This window comes from Larus michahellis, chromosome 5, assembly GCF_964199755.1.
Source record: "Larus michahellis chromosome 5, bLarMic1.1, whole genome shotgun sequence".
NCBI classification, from domain to species: Eukaryota; Metazoa; Chordata; class Aves; order Charadriiformes; family Laridae; genus Larus; species Larus michahellis.
Window position 1 is genome coordinate 19,255,758 of NC_133900.1, and position 15,820 is coordinate 19,271,577.

At 37.6% G+C, this 15,820-nt stretch overlaps 1 protein-coding gene across 10 annotated transcripts in view; it reads right to left on the reverse strand.

Annotated features, from left to right (window-relative positions):
- Positions 1 to 15,820, reverse strand: part of PCDH10 (protocadherin 10) — a 195,911-nt gene that overhangs the window by 146,475 nt on the left and 33,616 nt on the right. For 6 of the 10 annotated variants that reach the window (XM_074589011.1, XM_074589008.1, XM_074589010.1 and 3 more), the window contains one exon: positions 10,904 to 15,810. The exons of the other annotated variants lie outside the window; for them this stretch is intronic. In XM_074589011.1, coding sequence (XP_074445112.1) covers positions 15,791 to 15,810 — 20 coding nt within the window. In that variant the 3' untranslated portion in view covers positions 10,904 to 15,790. Of the gene's footprint in view, positions 1 to 10,903; positions 15,811 to 15,820 lie in introns of those variants that run through there. 10 annotated transcript variants of the gene reach the window in all.

Here is a 15,820-nt window from a genome sequence, read left to right on the forward strand (position 1 = left end):
TTGGAGTGTTTTTAATTTACCTTACTCGCTTTACACACTTGGTTTAAAATCTCTCTCTCACAGTCAGAAATACATATTTTTTTTACATTTAAAGTTGAGCTGCATATAGTCACAGGACTTGAGCAACATTATAAATAAATTAAATTGGAATATTTGCAACATAATCATGACTGCTGGTAATACTGATTTTCCGGGATTATGTTTCAGACATGGTTTCCCTACCACACAGCTTCTCCTTCTCCCTCTTTCTAGTTTTCCTGGGATTATGTTTGTGTAGGAATTATGTTTCTGGGGTTTATGTTTCTGGCATTATGTTTCAGAGGTGGTTTCCCTGTCGTATAGCTTTTCCTTCTCTAATTTTCCAGTCTGCTTCCCCACCTGCCCCCCGACTTGTCGTCCTTCATGCCAGTCACTTTTCAGTTCTCCTTAAACTCAGTCTCCTTCATCAGCTTCTTTCTTCTTCATAAATTTAGACAGTATGTAGAGGCTGTTTTCAAAGGAGCATAAAGGCACTGGGAAAGCAACTCCAGCAGAGCTGCTTCTTACCTCTCCCACCGCCTACCGCAAAAGCAGCCAGCCGTTTCACCCTCCCTAGGTGACACGCTGCAGGCAAACCCACGCCTTTCTGTTTTTCTAGAAAGAGCCTAGTAATCATCGTTTGGCTGAGAAAAGCCTCACAAAAAGTTAAAACCAATATTATCAATGATACCAAAGATTAGAGAATTTGCATCCTGGATATTTAGAAATGCAGAGATATATGCCTTTTCTATAAAGCTATATTGTGAAGAAGCTGGAACACAAGATTTCATTTTAATAATAGTAGATGACAGTAGTCCGGACCCTCAAAGATACTGGAACAGCTTAAGGAAATCAGTAAAAAACCCAAGAAATGTACAACTAACATTTCTGTATTTATAGCATTTCTGTTTATATTTATTCTGTATTAATGAAATGCATGTCTGTTAATGTTTACCCACTTTGTTTTTTCTCTTCTTTGAGAAAGATATTGCATTGATTTCTAAATTGTAAGAAAGATTTTTCAATACAGGTTCAGCTCTGATTAAATTTTCTAGGCCAAACTACAGTAGTGAAATTAATAACAACAGTTGTTTACTTTTAAACAAACTTTAAAACATCCCTTTGATTATAGGCAATTCCAGTGCGAGCATGTATTGGTAAACATGTATTACAAAAAATAAAATGCTGTCAAAAAGATTACAAGTAGAAAGAGAGGATTTCTCAGAAGTTCATGAGAGGCAGCATTCAGTCCTGATGAAAAGTGTTTTCTTGCTTGTTATTTGCAAATGCCATAATTTGCCTTTATTTTAAAATCCTCTGTATTTTAGAAAATGGATAACTTCAGGCTTTTAGCATAGAGGCATTGAAGCATATGGTAATCCCAGTCCCAAACACTAAAATGTGCCTGTCTGTGCCAACTCTTAATTACCAGCTCATTAACGCTCAGGTGTCAATTGCTGGTGGCAAAGGCAATACTCAGTTGGCCTGGTTTCTGTCATGCACAATGTAATTAAATTGACCTCCGCAAAAGCAGCCCAGTAGTTGCCTGATACCACTTGGACACCGATTGCCGCACTAATCACAATCGTGTAATTTAGTGAATCACACAGTGTAATGAGGGAAAGACTCTGGAGAGTACCAAATTGTACTTGCATATGTAATAATGACTTTAAGGACAATTAGGGAAATAATCACTGCTCTGTTTTCTTCCAAGCTAGTAATGAACTGCAGGAACTATTTGAGTTTCTCTTGTTGATTTAAAACTTTCGCTGCTATCTTCTATTTTAAAATAACGGTTAGCAGTAATTAAAATGTAAAAAAAAAATATAAAATTTAATACTAGTAAAAAAGCTTCATCTTCATTGTTAATGGCCCCACAACAGATTATAGTGTCAAGTAGCACTGGCTGCCTACTTAGTATCTGAGACATGTATTAGATGGTGTGTCTCATGAGAAAAGAGTGATTAAATGTGCTTCACTGATCTCCAAAACAGGCCAGCGTGCAGTCATCCTCACCTCGCGTGCCCTGCGTGCACCTCAGTGGTGTGAAGGGAACCAGCCAGGGATGTGGACAGGGGAGACCATGGGCACACCACTTCCCAGGTAAGGGCTCCAACTTTGGCACCAATTTCTAAACAATGTGTATGGACACAATTACTCAGTTTAGTCCAGATTTTAAAAAATACAGCTTTCTCAGGTCAATGTACAGCTTCTGAAGAGGACTCTCTGCCTTGGGACTTAAGGTAGAGCTCCTAAGATTGAGTTTATTATATTGAAGTTTTGACACTTAAATGAAGCATCAAATTTTGGAGCATAGTTATCTTTAGCTCCCTCTTGGCCAGGTAAGCAGCAGCAGCAGTCATTTCAGTGCTGCTTCAATTTCAACTTCCCCTGCTAATCTCATCTCTTTCCCTGTATTATTTAGCACCTTACTGCTGTATCCTAATGAGGTCACCTAATGTCGGTGTCTAAACTTGGATGGGATGGATCTGGGCTATGACAAGCAACGACAATTCAAACTTGTGAATTTCCAAAAGGTCAGCCACACCTTACCTTCAGCATTTTGTCTTCATTAGTTCTGAATGCTGCGAATCCCCCGACAGATCTCTGGTTTTACACAAGTACTGAAATTCCGGGCTTAACACTTCTGTGGAGAAAAGCTCTAATCTTCCACTTTTTTCATCCCTGCTCATCCTCTGCCAGCAGGACATCTTTCCTACACATCTTTTATGAAGTACCACTGAATTTCAGTACTGTATAGATTAGGTTCCCACTTCTCATTGTTGGGTATTTTCCCTTGTGGTCCTCTGTCTAAATCCTGCTGTTGCCTTTAATAATTAAACTGTAAGATCAGTGTAGTGAAGGCATCTTTTATTAGCGTGTTTGTGCATTCACTAGTACAAGCAGCTCTGCCTACAAACGGGTCTCCTATGTGCTATTGTTTTACTAGTACTGATAGATAAAAATATGATGTCCACACCCAAGTATGAATAAGAATTTTGTCCCTGTACTGATACATTGCATGGATTTCATTAATCAGCAAATCACAGACAATACGAAGCAGAATTTTTATGATACTTGCAGGTAACTTTTTTATGTATAATACAGAATATCAAGTATATTTGCATGGGGACATTGGATGGTGTCTATTTGTAACCCATGCTAAAACTGAATCTTAAAAATTCAAGACTCTGCTGCAGGTATTTTACATATAATCAAAATATGGGTCTTAGATTTTTCTTTTATACTGAAACCAGTGGGATATCTGGGCACTGGGCTTGTGTATGATCTCTTCAATTGTCACGGCGAGTGGTTAAAAAAACACTGTCAAAGAGTGCAAGCCATCTGATGAATAGTTACTGAGCTGGGAGAAGAACAAAGATTTTTTTAAAAAGTAAAAACTTTAGTTCTCTCAGAGTGAGGTAAACAGATTTGCTGACAAGTTTATGCAAAACACGTAGAAGGAGCAAAATCCTTTCTAGAGATGTTACAAAATCTAAAGAATAGATGAAAGCATTTTGTCGATGATGTGTTTATTAAAGATTGTGAATTCTGGAGAAGTGATCCATCTAACAAAGAGAAAGCAATGCTGTGCAGAGATTAGGAACAAAAGGGAAGGATTTTTCTTGAAGAGTGACAGGCCATCAAGGAAAGACGCTTTCCAGTGAAGTGCTAACAGATGTAGCAGGTGAGACTCAAAACAGTTGAAAGGTACCCAATCTACAAACAAGAGGAATTCAACACTGTTTCATGCATAAGTTCCTACCTGCAAAACAGTGCTCAGCATGGATTGCATAAATATGCAGCTAAGGGAGGAAAAAATATTCACAGTGCCTTCCCAGCAGACATTTGTAAATGTGTCTTGTGTTTGTTGAACAAAGAAAGCTTAACATTGAAATAAAGATGATGGAAATACCACATGCATACTTGTGGGAGAAAGGAAGTCGGACTCTTTTTTAATGTACTAGCTTACTTTTGAAAAACATTGAGTATACCTGGCACCCTTTGACCTAAAGAGGCGCTCTGTTGCTCAGAAATTTTTAAAATCAGTCTTGGGAGACATGAAGTATTTTTAGATTAAAAAATGCATTCAAAAATTAATCTCTTTTTGGTTGTAAGTTGTGAAGGAACCACTTTTCAGCTTGAGTACAGACCAAGTGGTCGTTCCATAGGAATGGCCTGCTCCCCAGCTCATCCCAAGAAAGGTAACCAAAAAGTGGCTCCACGGTGAAGGCCAAATGAAGTGAGCTCACTGTGCTGAGAAACAGATGGTGTTATCCCCGAAATATGAGAGTTGGCTGTAACCTTCTGAACGTCCAAACTTTTGCTCATTGTAGTGACTATTGCATGACATAAGCACACGTAAACAATCCTAATAAAAATGCCTGACATTTAAAAGCATTTTCCATTCACTTTTTGAGAGGCAATGCACAATACAAATTCAGACAGGAGTGCTGAGACATGCAAGTGATGCTCATAAATCTCTTGCCCCATGTTCCTTTTACAACACTGTGAGTTATTCGTTCCCCCACCTGTGTTGTCTATACCACTCCATTTCTATTTCGATTTGCTTTCTTCCCCTGAGGAATCCAGCCCTCATTTTTGTCTGTGTATGTTTATCCCCTCCAACACTGACTACTGCTCTTTCTGATCATGGCAGCTGCTGGTGATTTAATGTACAAATGGCAGCCAGAAATCAGCAGGCCACAGAGTGTCATTTGTTATGCCATTTTGTCTTTGGCTCCGCACACTCTAAGGGCAATAAAGAGAAGGATGGTACTGATATAATTCAAGGTGATGAACAGATTCTTCTAACTTGAATGGGCTTCTTGTGATCTTCCATATTATTTAAGGGTTCAAAGCCGCCTGAGATTTTGATCTTCTAAGCAAGCCATTTTCTCCCAATTTAATTCTGTTTGTTGAGTAAAAATGCAGGGGGGGATACAACAGGGTGTTAAAATACAGGATCAGTCCAGAGAGGTATTCTCACCAGCAGCGAGACAGAACGGTCTCTGTTGCCCTCTTCTTTCTTCTTCTAGGGGAACACAAATCCTGGGAATAGGATGGAAGCAGGGAGAGATCTTAACTTCTGGCAATATAGTTTGGATGGCTGCTGAAAAATCAACGAACTTCTGGTATAATCTGCTTATATCAGGAGCACAGAGTGATTAATTCAGATACCCTTTTATATTATCTCATTTCTTCTCCTCTAAGTTGTGACTTCTGTGCTGTGACTTTTAGAGGGACAACTCCGTATCTCACTTTTTAATTCAGTTTGCATTCATTGATTATTTATGTATATTCATTCAACTATAAAATTGTAGTTCTACATAGATGTTTGGTATTTTGATTAATGGGTCAGTTTACCTTCTTTACAACGGACCTGGCAGGGCAAGGTGTTCACCTGCAGTAGACTGGAATTACACAAATCACACACTAGGCTAAGAACCTGCCTTTATTCTCCTTGGTTTATTTAGACTAAACTGGAATTGAAGTAGGATTTTACCTGCACACCAACAAGTGTACAAAATTCTTCAAATGAATCTATTTTCATATGTCTCCTACAGTTTCTCTCATCTTACTTGTTCAAGGTACTGTCAGGCCAATTTAAGTGTCTTGGAAGGGGAGGAGATTGGGGAAAGAGAGTGAGACAGAACTGTTATAGGTGCAAGGTTTTTCTTTGAGAGAGCAAACCAAGACCAAGAAGATAAAACAAGGCCCTTAAATAACATTGGTGACAACATCTGCACAGGAAACATTCTTGTTTGGTTTATTTGAAACAGCTATTATTCTGCAACCTAAATACTCTTAGTATTTTACAGTAGCATTACATCAAGGAAACAAAGTTATCAAAACTCCATCTCAAAATGAAATATTCCTCTTTCCATCCTCTTTGGAATCTCTCTTTTACAATGGAGGCGTGTTGTGCCTGGCGTTAGTACAGTCTGTAAGAACAGGTTCGGTAATGGCATTCAAAGTGTTGATCCTGCAGCAAGGGAGGAGAATTGGGAACGATGACACCCCAGTATCAGGTTGATGAGGGCCTGGGGGCTCCCCCGGAACTGGGGGCTCCCTGGGGCTGTCAGGGCTCATCCCACCGCCCCAGCCAGGAGCAGGGCAGGCAGCGAGTGTCTGAGGACAGTCCCAGCCCTGGGCATCCAGCACCTCCCTGGGGACGGGGCTGGGCCAAGGAAGGGCTGGAACATTGGCCCACGGGTGGAGGTCAGCATCGGGCCCAGTGAGGGGAAGATGCAGCACCAGGATGTCTGAGGCCATCAAAATAGTCCAAGGGATTCAGAAGGGTGGGAAAATTCTCTTTTTATACAATTCCGTAAGCCATTCTTACTTTTTTTTTTCTCTGTTTCTTTCTAGTTTATGATACTAGTGTGCGGGCACTTATTCCAGTTAAACAGTGAAGAACTATTGTTTCCCAACTTAATCAGTACAGTAGTTCTATTCTCATAAACAGGATGACATAGGAAAGAATTACCTTCTGAAAATTTATGCAGCTGTCCAGAATCTCTGAACTTTTCAACATCTGCCAGGTAAATAGCAGGTAAATCCTTCCTGGTAATGCATTCTGTTCGTGTAAGATTTTTAGACTGCCCTTACCACCATTTTGTCTGAGTATTTTCTGATAATACATTCATCTATGTGACTAACGTGTCAGGTGTGGTTTGCTCTCTTGATCTTTCCCTTTGGCAAGAGGGCAAGCTCTCTAATGGCCCTGTAAAATGCCTACTGTCTCTCTGTGTGCCATCTACAAATACTTATTGAGCAAAATTTTTCATATAATACTAAATAGTCACTGGGGAGCAAGCAAATTAGTCTATATTTAGTCAGTGATTAACTGTAGAAGGTGGCACATGTGCCTAGTTCCTGCACCAAGAGATGTTTAAGTGCTTTTGTAGGCTGGAACAGCAAAACAGGAGATAATACTCCAACTTGCTGTTTAGAAACTCTTCTAAGCTGGATATGGATGCAGAAATTATCTGAGATGGAAAGAACCGAATACAGATTTCTCACATCCTGAAAAAATATTCCAGAAGTCATACCATCTGCTCTGGAAATCTTATTTAGTCTTTAACATCTTAACAAACATCTTAACAAAATAGGATCCTATTTTCAGATGTTCTGGGAAGACATGTATTGAACAGAGCACTATCCAAGAAAGAAAAGCAGATAGAGGCCCTTTTCATACCATACTGATCATACTGTTTGCCCATGATGTTGGCTGCTGAGAACAAATGGTTCTTTTATATGATGGGATCTAGATCAAATTTTCTTTTCCCAACCCTCCCGAATCATCAAATCCAAAAGGATTTAGGCTCTGAGTGGAAAGATGAAGAGCTCTTCATCTTTCTCTTTGAAGCTGTCCCATTTTGCAAAGAATAATTATATATTCTTTTGACAGAGAGACCAAGGGCACCAAATTACATATTGCTCTCTAGACTACTAGTTAGCTCATTAACCTGCATGTGGGGAGATCTCAGTATTGTAGCACCCATGTGGTTTTACATTATTTTATATTATAATCACTGTTCTTGTGGTGGTTTCTTTCTTATTATTTTGATTTAGGAACTAGGTTCTATTCCCACCTCTGCAATAAACTGTATTAGGAAATTTCTCAATTATGCTTCAGTAAAATAAGGATAGTCATCCAGGTGTCTGTCGTAACACTGGAGTATATTTTGCTTATTAATAAAGGATATAAACTGCACAGAACAGCAGTTAATAGAAATCTAACTTTGAAATAAATGGTTTTTTTCAATTTCCAGCTATGCATAGATTTTCCAGTGCTCAAGGTTATCTTTTGGATGAGTAAAACACATTTTTGGCTTTATTTTTTCCTGAAGCTTCAGATCTGTAAATATTAGCAACACGTTCAGTGATGTTGTAGATTTCACTCTGCAAATGAAGAATTAAACATCTGACAAGTTTGCATACAAATGGTGGCTTCCAGTTTACTCCAGATACAGTGGAAACAGGAAAGAATTTCCCCTGTCCACTAAAACATCGTGCAGACTTCAAATATTTTCTGTTCCTGCATTTCTTGTCCTTATTCCTGAACATTGGAGGCCTGGAAATTATTTATATAGCAAAGAAAAAGGGTAAACTACCTGCTTTTGCCTGGGTTTTTTTTCTGGATAAGTGATGCTTCTTGGATCAGATTTACTAAATAAAACAAAATTTTATTTCAGTAGTAATAAAAGGAAATTAATTCCTGTGTTGTCACACAGGAAGTGACAACAGGAATGAAAGTAGCAAAATTAAACCCAGAAACCTTAATATTAGTTTGTATATGATAAGGACTAATTGAACACCACCTATAACTATAAAGGTATAATTTAAAAGTTAGGCTGGTAGGTCTATTACTTAACTACACATAATGCCAGGAACCCTCAAAAAACAGTTGACATAAGTGATGAAAAGCACAATGAAGTAACATCCATTAAAAAGTAGTATTTGAAGCAGAATACAGTAATATATCTGGGAAGGAAGTTTGTGAATTGTTAAGTTTTCACAATAGGGTGAGTTACCATCCTGGGGGTGTGATTTTGGAGGCTTGGGGCTGGCTCAGCACCAGCGCAACCAAGGTGGCCCCATCCAAGGCTCCCTGATGTGCAATGGGGTGGCCATGGCCATGGTTCCCCCCCCAGACCATCTGTCCCAGGCCGCATCTGACCCCGGTTCCCTGTGCTGGGCTTAATCCTGACCCCCACCCATGAACCAAATGCCCATCTCAGCATCAGCCCAGCCCTGTCCCCAGGGAGATGTTGGGTGCCAGGGCTGTCCCCCACCGTCCCCTGGAAATAGGGGTAAGAAAGAATATGCCACTTCACATGCCATTATTTTTGAACTCAGCTGGGAGTGTTCTAATTTAAATGTGTACTTGGAGTGTCAAGGCATGGATTTATTTTTTATTTTGGGGGGTTTGTTTGTTTAATTTTTAACAGATCATTTCCAGAAGCTCAGTGAGATTTAATGATATCATTACAAGGTATAGTGCGTTTTCTCCCTAGGTTATATTAATTAACTATGTTTTACTTCCAGCACTCTGTCTCTCTTCTCTTTCTTTGTTGACAGTCAGAATATAAATCAAACCAAGCCTCTTACAAAAGCTGAATGGCCATGAGCTCCAAGGGCACCATTTAGCCTCATCTTCAGGGGGTTGAGCAGGAGAATGTTTGCTTGCATTCATCATTTTTTTGCAGATAGCATAAGCCACCACAAATATATTGCTCTCGTGGTGAAATTTTTCTCTTTCGTGATATTTATGTTCCTGAACAAAGCACTATTTAAGTACCAATTAATGTCATCTGCGAGCCTAGGAAAAGCAGAGTGTTCTCTCTCTTTCTCTCTCTTTTTCTTCTTTGCAGAGGAACAGTGCCACACCACTGCTCTTCTGTCAGCATCCCATAGACTTTCTGCCCCAAAGTATTCTGATACCTGTCTAGAAAAGCTGTAGTGATAGGGATGGAATTGCTAGGTAATTTCGACATCATACTTCATCAAGGTCTTTTTTTTCTCTTTTATTCCCATCAAATGGGGATTACCCCCCCACACACAGAGGTGAACATGCAAACCCTTCAGAGGACAGCTTTTATACTCCAAGTGAAAGTTAGACCAGAAAAAGATGACAGGAAACATCTTTCAGACTCGGTCTGAAAGGAGATAATGTGCTAAGGATCTGTTTGCTACCTTCCAAAGCAAAACTTCCTGAAACATTCATTGTTGAGATTGGAATTTTCTTTGCTGGCATTGCTCACATGTTCAACCACCAGCTATGGCAGCGTGAGAATACTCTGCTCCAATGAATTTTTAATTCTCTGCCCTTCTGCATAGTTAAAACACAAAGCTCTCTTTTCAGGACTGCATTTCTGTCTTTGTCTTCTTAGAAAATCTGAACAGTGATATCATTTAACTTGGGTTATTTTGCTTTGAGATAAAATTACCAGAAACGTATTTGATTTAAACTGACACATAGCCATTTCCAGTTTTCCAAACGTGATTGAGCACCCTGTTAAAAGCAGAGCTAGTGAAGTTTCCTTTTTTCTGGTGTCAAATAATTTTATTGTAGGTTGCTCTTGCTTAAAAATGCACGTGCATAAAGAAATGAAGACTTCCTTTTGCTCTCCTTCAAATCACTGTGGCTTGGGCCATTGCCTTTAATGGAATTAGGCTCTGATGCATATAAAATACAGTTCAGTTTTGCAACCTGAATGTTTGGATCCAAGACTTCTAAAACTTAAGGTTGGTTTGGTTACATTGCCTTTATCATGTTGTCATAAGGCGTTCTTACACAACACATTACTCTTCGCTGCTAGAGTAACTCAAAGATGAGTTGCCCAAAATAAGCTTTTAAGTTGAGCATCAGCTGAACTTTAATCTTTGAAGTGCCTGTATTTGGAAGCACAGTTTCATTGACTGTTTGGCTTAGCTGAATTTTCCATATTGTATAATATACATAAATATTTTAGTATATATTCACCTATTTGCCTTCGGCTCTCTTCAGTAAGAATGGTGAACATTATCTCAATCCTCTTTGCCGTTTTGGATATCTTCTGATTGACTAAAGCGGTTAACGTCCAGAGAACACAATCAGTGCTGACACAGCAAAGAGGAAAGCTTTAGCACAGTAGGTTTCATCTTGACTCAGCAAGATTTCCACCACTCACATGTATATAGTTTTGACAGAATGCTTCCGAAATGAAGCATTTGCCTTCTGGAGGACTACAGCCACATAGATTTCATTTTTCCTGATGTCTGTCAATATCATGAACTTTATTAACAAATTCAAATTCAAAAACAATTTCAATTCAAGAAAGCTGTCCAAGTTAGTTCTTGCTCATTTCTTACATATGAGGATATCTACAAAACCACAGATGGTCAACAATGGATTTTAATGGATGTGTGTATTTGTTTATATATATGTAGCCATTTCATACCAAGACAGATTAGCAGATTAGAGACAAAATAAAATGAAGGAGCTCTTCAGGAAGAATCTGAGCTCTGATTGTAGGGGTCAGTGCAATGGATTTAACTCACAGTTTCAGAATTTCTCATAGCATAATATTATAATAAAGCCTTACTAGCTGTCTTTTACATTACTTCCAATAGAATAAACAACTTTCTATTCTTTATAGACATCTGATGCCAATGTTTTGCAATCAAATTGCAATAACTAAATGTCTACCAATGATGTTTATTTTGCCCCCTACACCTTTGTATAGATTTTAATTCAAAACTCCCAATGCCATATAACTTGAGACCTGAACATGGAACAACGGCAGGATATGATCAGCTTTCTCCGTATAAGATGTACAAATATTTAACAGCCTTGCAAAATTGCAATGACAATTTATCAGCCTAGGAAGACTATCTAGTTATCCACCCTTTACCCTGAGGAATGATAGTACTTAAAAAAAAGAAAGAAAAACCCAAACAAGCCTACTATGAGCAGGTAAAATTTGGAAAGTCAAATACTGAAATGTGTGCTTGGTTGGGGTATAACGCATGAAGAAGGGGCTGGATTCAAATCTTGAATGCAAAACTTCATTCTATACTAAGGAACAAGTCTAACTTTGTAGTATCATCAATGTGTTTCTACCCTTCTGTTTGCATTTACTGAGGGGAGCGTACCCCTGTAAGAAAAAAATCCAGTGGCAATTTACCAGATTTTCAACTATAATTATATACACACACACATATCTCCCCACACACATACATAGTGACTATAATGCAGGAAGCATAATCTTTACAAATTGTATTTATCTGTGCATTGTCATTCCACTTAATTTTGCGACAACACTGATGAAAAATTACTACACCTTGTTCAAATCAGCTGAGAATATATTAATGGAAATACCTCTTTTCTTTTTTTCTTTCTCTTAGTAGGCAGCTTAGTAAAAACTTGCATTAAATAATTGGCATTTTATTTCAAGTAGTGAAGTATTTTAGTATTTCTAAGTTTTGGAAGAATCCATCTGGAAGAAACTAAAGTCTGGTTTTGAAGAAACTGAATAGGCAAGCTGCTTAGAAATCCATTGCTACATATCTAAATCAGGAATTTAAAAAAAAAAAAAAAGAAGATTTACAGATCTGCTTCCATTTTGTTATCCTTTATAAGATCCTGTTTTCTGTGCTGAACTCTAATTTACACCAAAGGTAGTTCTTCACACAGACAGCTTGTTCTATTATGCTCATAAATTGTAAATTTAAACGTTAAATATTGCTTCTGATACCTAACTGAAGGATAAAACATTCTTATCCCTACAGCTGCGTGCAGATCACGTCCTCCAAAGCTTAGCGTGCCCTACTAGGAACATTATAGAACAACAGGACCGAGAGGCTCGTCCATGCTTTTTCTCTGAGGCAAGTTTAAGTACACTTATATCATCCCTGACAGGTATTTTTTGAGCTATTTTTGAAAACATTTAATGAAGGAGATTTCAGAACCTTCCCTATCCCAGCTTATGGGTATAGCTATTTCCCCTTAATATCCAATTTAAACATTTTCTGACTACTTCGGTTTACTTTTGTGTCCAATATGCAAAGCAGCGTCCTTAGACTTTTGCATCACACGCTTAAAGGAAGAGGCAAATACAAAAGCTAATGTTTAAAGGCATTTACATACCTATCACTGCAGATAGGCACCTAGTAGCATGATGAAATATATATGGGAGATGCTGAACAAGCCAATTTCAATGGGAGTTGGCTGGATGCAACAGGCATCTTCCCCACTAAAACAAAGAGATGGGAGAAATGAAGCCTCTGTACTGCCAAATATGCTTCTCAGCACTTCTCCTGGGACACGGCAGCTATGTACTCTTTTTTAATGTGTCCTAAAGCTTGTGCCATCGAATGTCATCATACTGAGATTCACAGTGAGCTAGGGAAATCGGCAAAAGCTACGTCTTTAAATATCTTGGGAGCCCAGGCTGTAGTACTTAAAAAACTTCCTTCTCCTCAGCAGTTCTGCGTCCTATCATGATTCCCTCTGGGACTCTCCCAATGAACTCAGAAGGATTTCTGTGCATACATGGACCAATGTCCACATTATTTTAAAAATGTAGACATTTAAAAAATTTTAAAAATATTTTAAAATTATTATAAAAAAAAAGAAAATAAATGGCTCTGTGTATCACATACGCTGTTCATGGAAAGAGTTCTGCTCTGGAAATGAATGACAGGGTATGATAAGGTTAAGTTTTTCAGAAAAAATGTCATGCAAAATGTGAAGGCAGTTTCATTAAATAAAAACATTCAACTGTCCATGAAATAGAAAGAGAAAACATTTCCTTTTCCTCCCAAAGACTGAAAACAACCTTAATTTATGGTATATATCTAATATTAAAGAGATACTTGGAAATAACAAAAAAAACCCAGTTCTAAGAAGGGCAAGGACTTTCTTGCTTTAGAAGCAGAAAGAAGAATTTAAACTACTCCTTTAAATTAAATATTTGTCACAAATTCCATTGCTTTTCTTCATAAAATTAACAAAGCATGTAGGTGACTAAAAGTCCCGCTACCTACAGCTAGAGAAACGTTTCACTCCTGTGTTTGCTCAAATCAATAGCTATTGTTGGTGCTTTTTTTTTTTGATTGTGTTTTGTATAATATATACATTTTAAAAAGGATCCCACAAAATATTCTGTAGTTATACAAATGTGCTAGACATACAGATTAAACGTGTTTAACAAGCATATTTTTTTTGTTCGGAGTATGAAATTGAGAATTTCAGGGCCCGGTCTAGTAGCTGTTTGCACAAAGAGCTCTCACAAATTCATCAGGAGTCTTGGTTGGATCCATAGCAGGATGGCTTCCATACCGGTGATTTATATACCTCTAGCTAATAGAAACTGTCATTATAAGCAAACAAACAAACAAAAAAAATAACAAAAGGAAGAAACCCAAACTCTGTTATGATATAGCAGTGGCTAAATTCAGCTTCACACATTCATCCTGTGGCAGCATTGGTGAGGATATCAGAATTTCTATGTAACGATGTCATCCAAATTTCACTGCAATCAGAGAGGTTTTCTCTTCTCTTACTTCATATTGAATCATTGCTAGGAATTTGTTTAAATTTGGCTAGGCAATGGTTGATAACACAGTGGGCTCTCATTTGTTTTCAATATTTGACATATTAAGATAACAGTGGGGAAAAAAACACAATACAAAAAGAAAAAAAAAGAAAAAACCATTTTACTAGATTTTTACATTTAGTAAATGGTACTTAAACTCCATGGACATGAAAGTAATTTTAAACTTTACCTTTGAAAGTTTACCTTTTTCAATATTTCATAGAAAAGAAACTCTCTAAGATACCATTTCAGACCACAGAATTATTACAGAACATAAAGATTATATGCAAGGGCTTAATCCTTTTCCCAAGAAAGATGGTAGCCGACCCCTTTTTTACTCCAGTGGGAGAGGGGTCAGCTGACAATGTGCCATGTTCCTAATTTCAAATCTCCTTGGTGATAAAAGAGTCAATAGTTTGGCATATACTTTGCCTTGGTAATTTGAATTCTATCAACAACTATTCCTAGCCACAAGAGAAATATTTTTAGGCAATATATTTGTATAGTTTCACAAAACTATGTCAAAGGGAGATGTGTGTGTGTGTGTGTGTAGGTATGTTTGTATGTATGCGTACTTATGAGTTTGGGATGATTTTCTTAAAATACTTAACTTCACTTACATTATATCTTACATTGCAAAATGTACAGACACCCAGTGTTCTTTTTAACAACATATACAGGTGAGTTTATAGAGCCTTATAAAAGATTTTTGTGATTCCAAATTAAAAACCATAGAAATATAATCAGAATAATGGAGAGTGATTTATACCTCTGATAGTACATAGCGCTCATTCTGGTAATATTGACAGCTGCATCTTTGGCATTGAAAATTCATTACAACTTTTAGACAAAATGTTGTTGCTTACAGCTTTTTTTTTTTTTTAACAAGAAAAACAGGATTGACCAAAATACCAATATTGGGGAAGTACTATTAAAGGTTTATTTTATTTTTGTTTTTAGCAAGGATAGTTTAGGAACCCTGAATTACCTTCTCACTTTAGCGTATGGTGTAGACTGTATGAATCCATTTAAAAATCAACTAAGTTGTACCACGTTTTTCGGAAAATTATATATAATATAATATATATATATTTTATATTTATTTAGAAGCTTTGAAATAGTACAGTAAACACTTTGCAACACGGTGTATAAACTACAGAATGTCTTTGATAATTTTGTGGGTCTTCAGATTAACAACATTTTTAATGACCCACAGGTGAAAAGAACATGATCACAATCTCTCTTGTAAAGTTGGAATAGTTTGGGGAACACTTGATCACACAAAAATAATATAAAACAGTCAAGTTTAAAACAGTGATATTGCATTTATAATGCACATTTCTTTTATCTGTACGATTGGCTTCTTGTGGTGAATATAAACATCTAAAGGGCTCAGTGACATTTTGGAGAGAGAAAGATATATAGTGCTGTAAACAGGCACACACTGATCAGAGAGGCAAGATCAGTTGCCTCTGAAGTTTCTACAGTTCTACACATTTCAACTCATTTCTCAGGCCTGCTGAGAGCAATTAGGTCCTATTGTTGGCCATGATGTCTCCAACAGCACACAAATCCTTCAGTTACACAGAACTGGATGGCCAAGATAATGAAGTTGAAAGTTGATGCTTTTTGTTGGTCGACTTTTGTGCAAATCATGCTGCTTCAGGTAAGTCCTGTAGAAGTGACTAGCATATCCTTTTCCGTGCTGCGGGAAA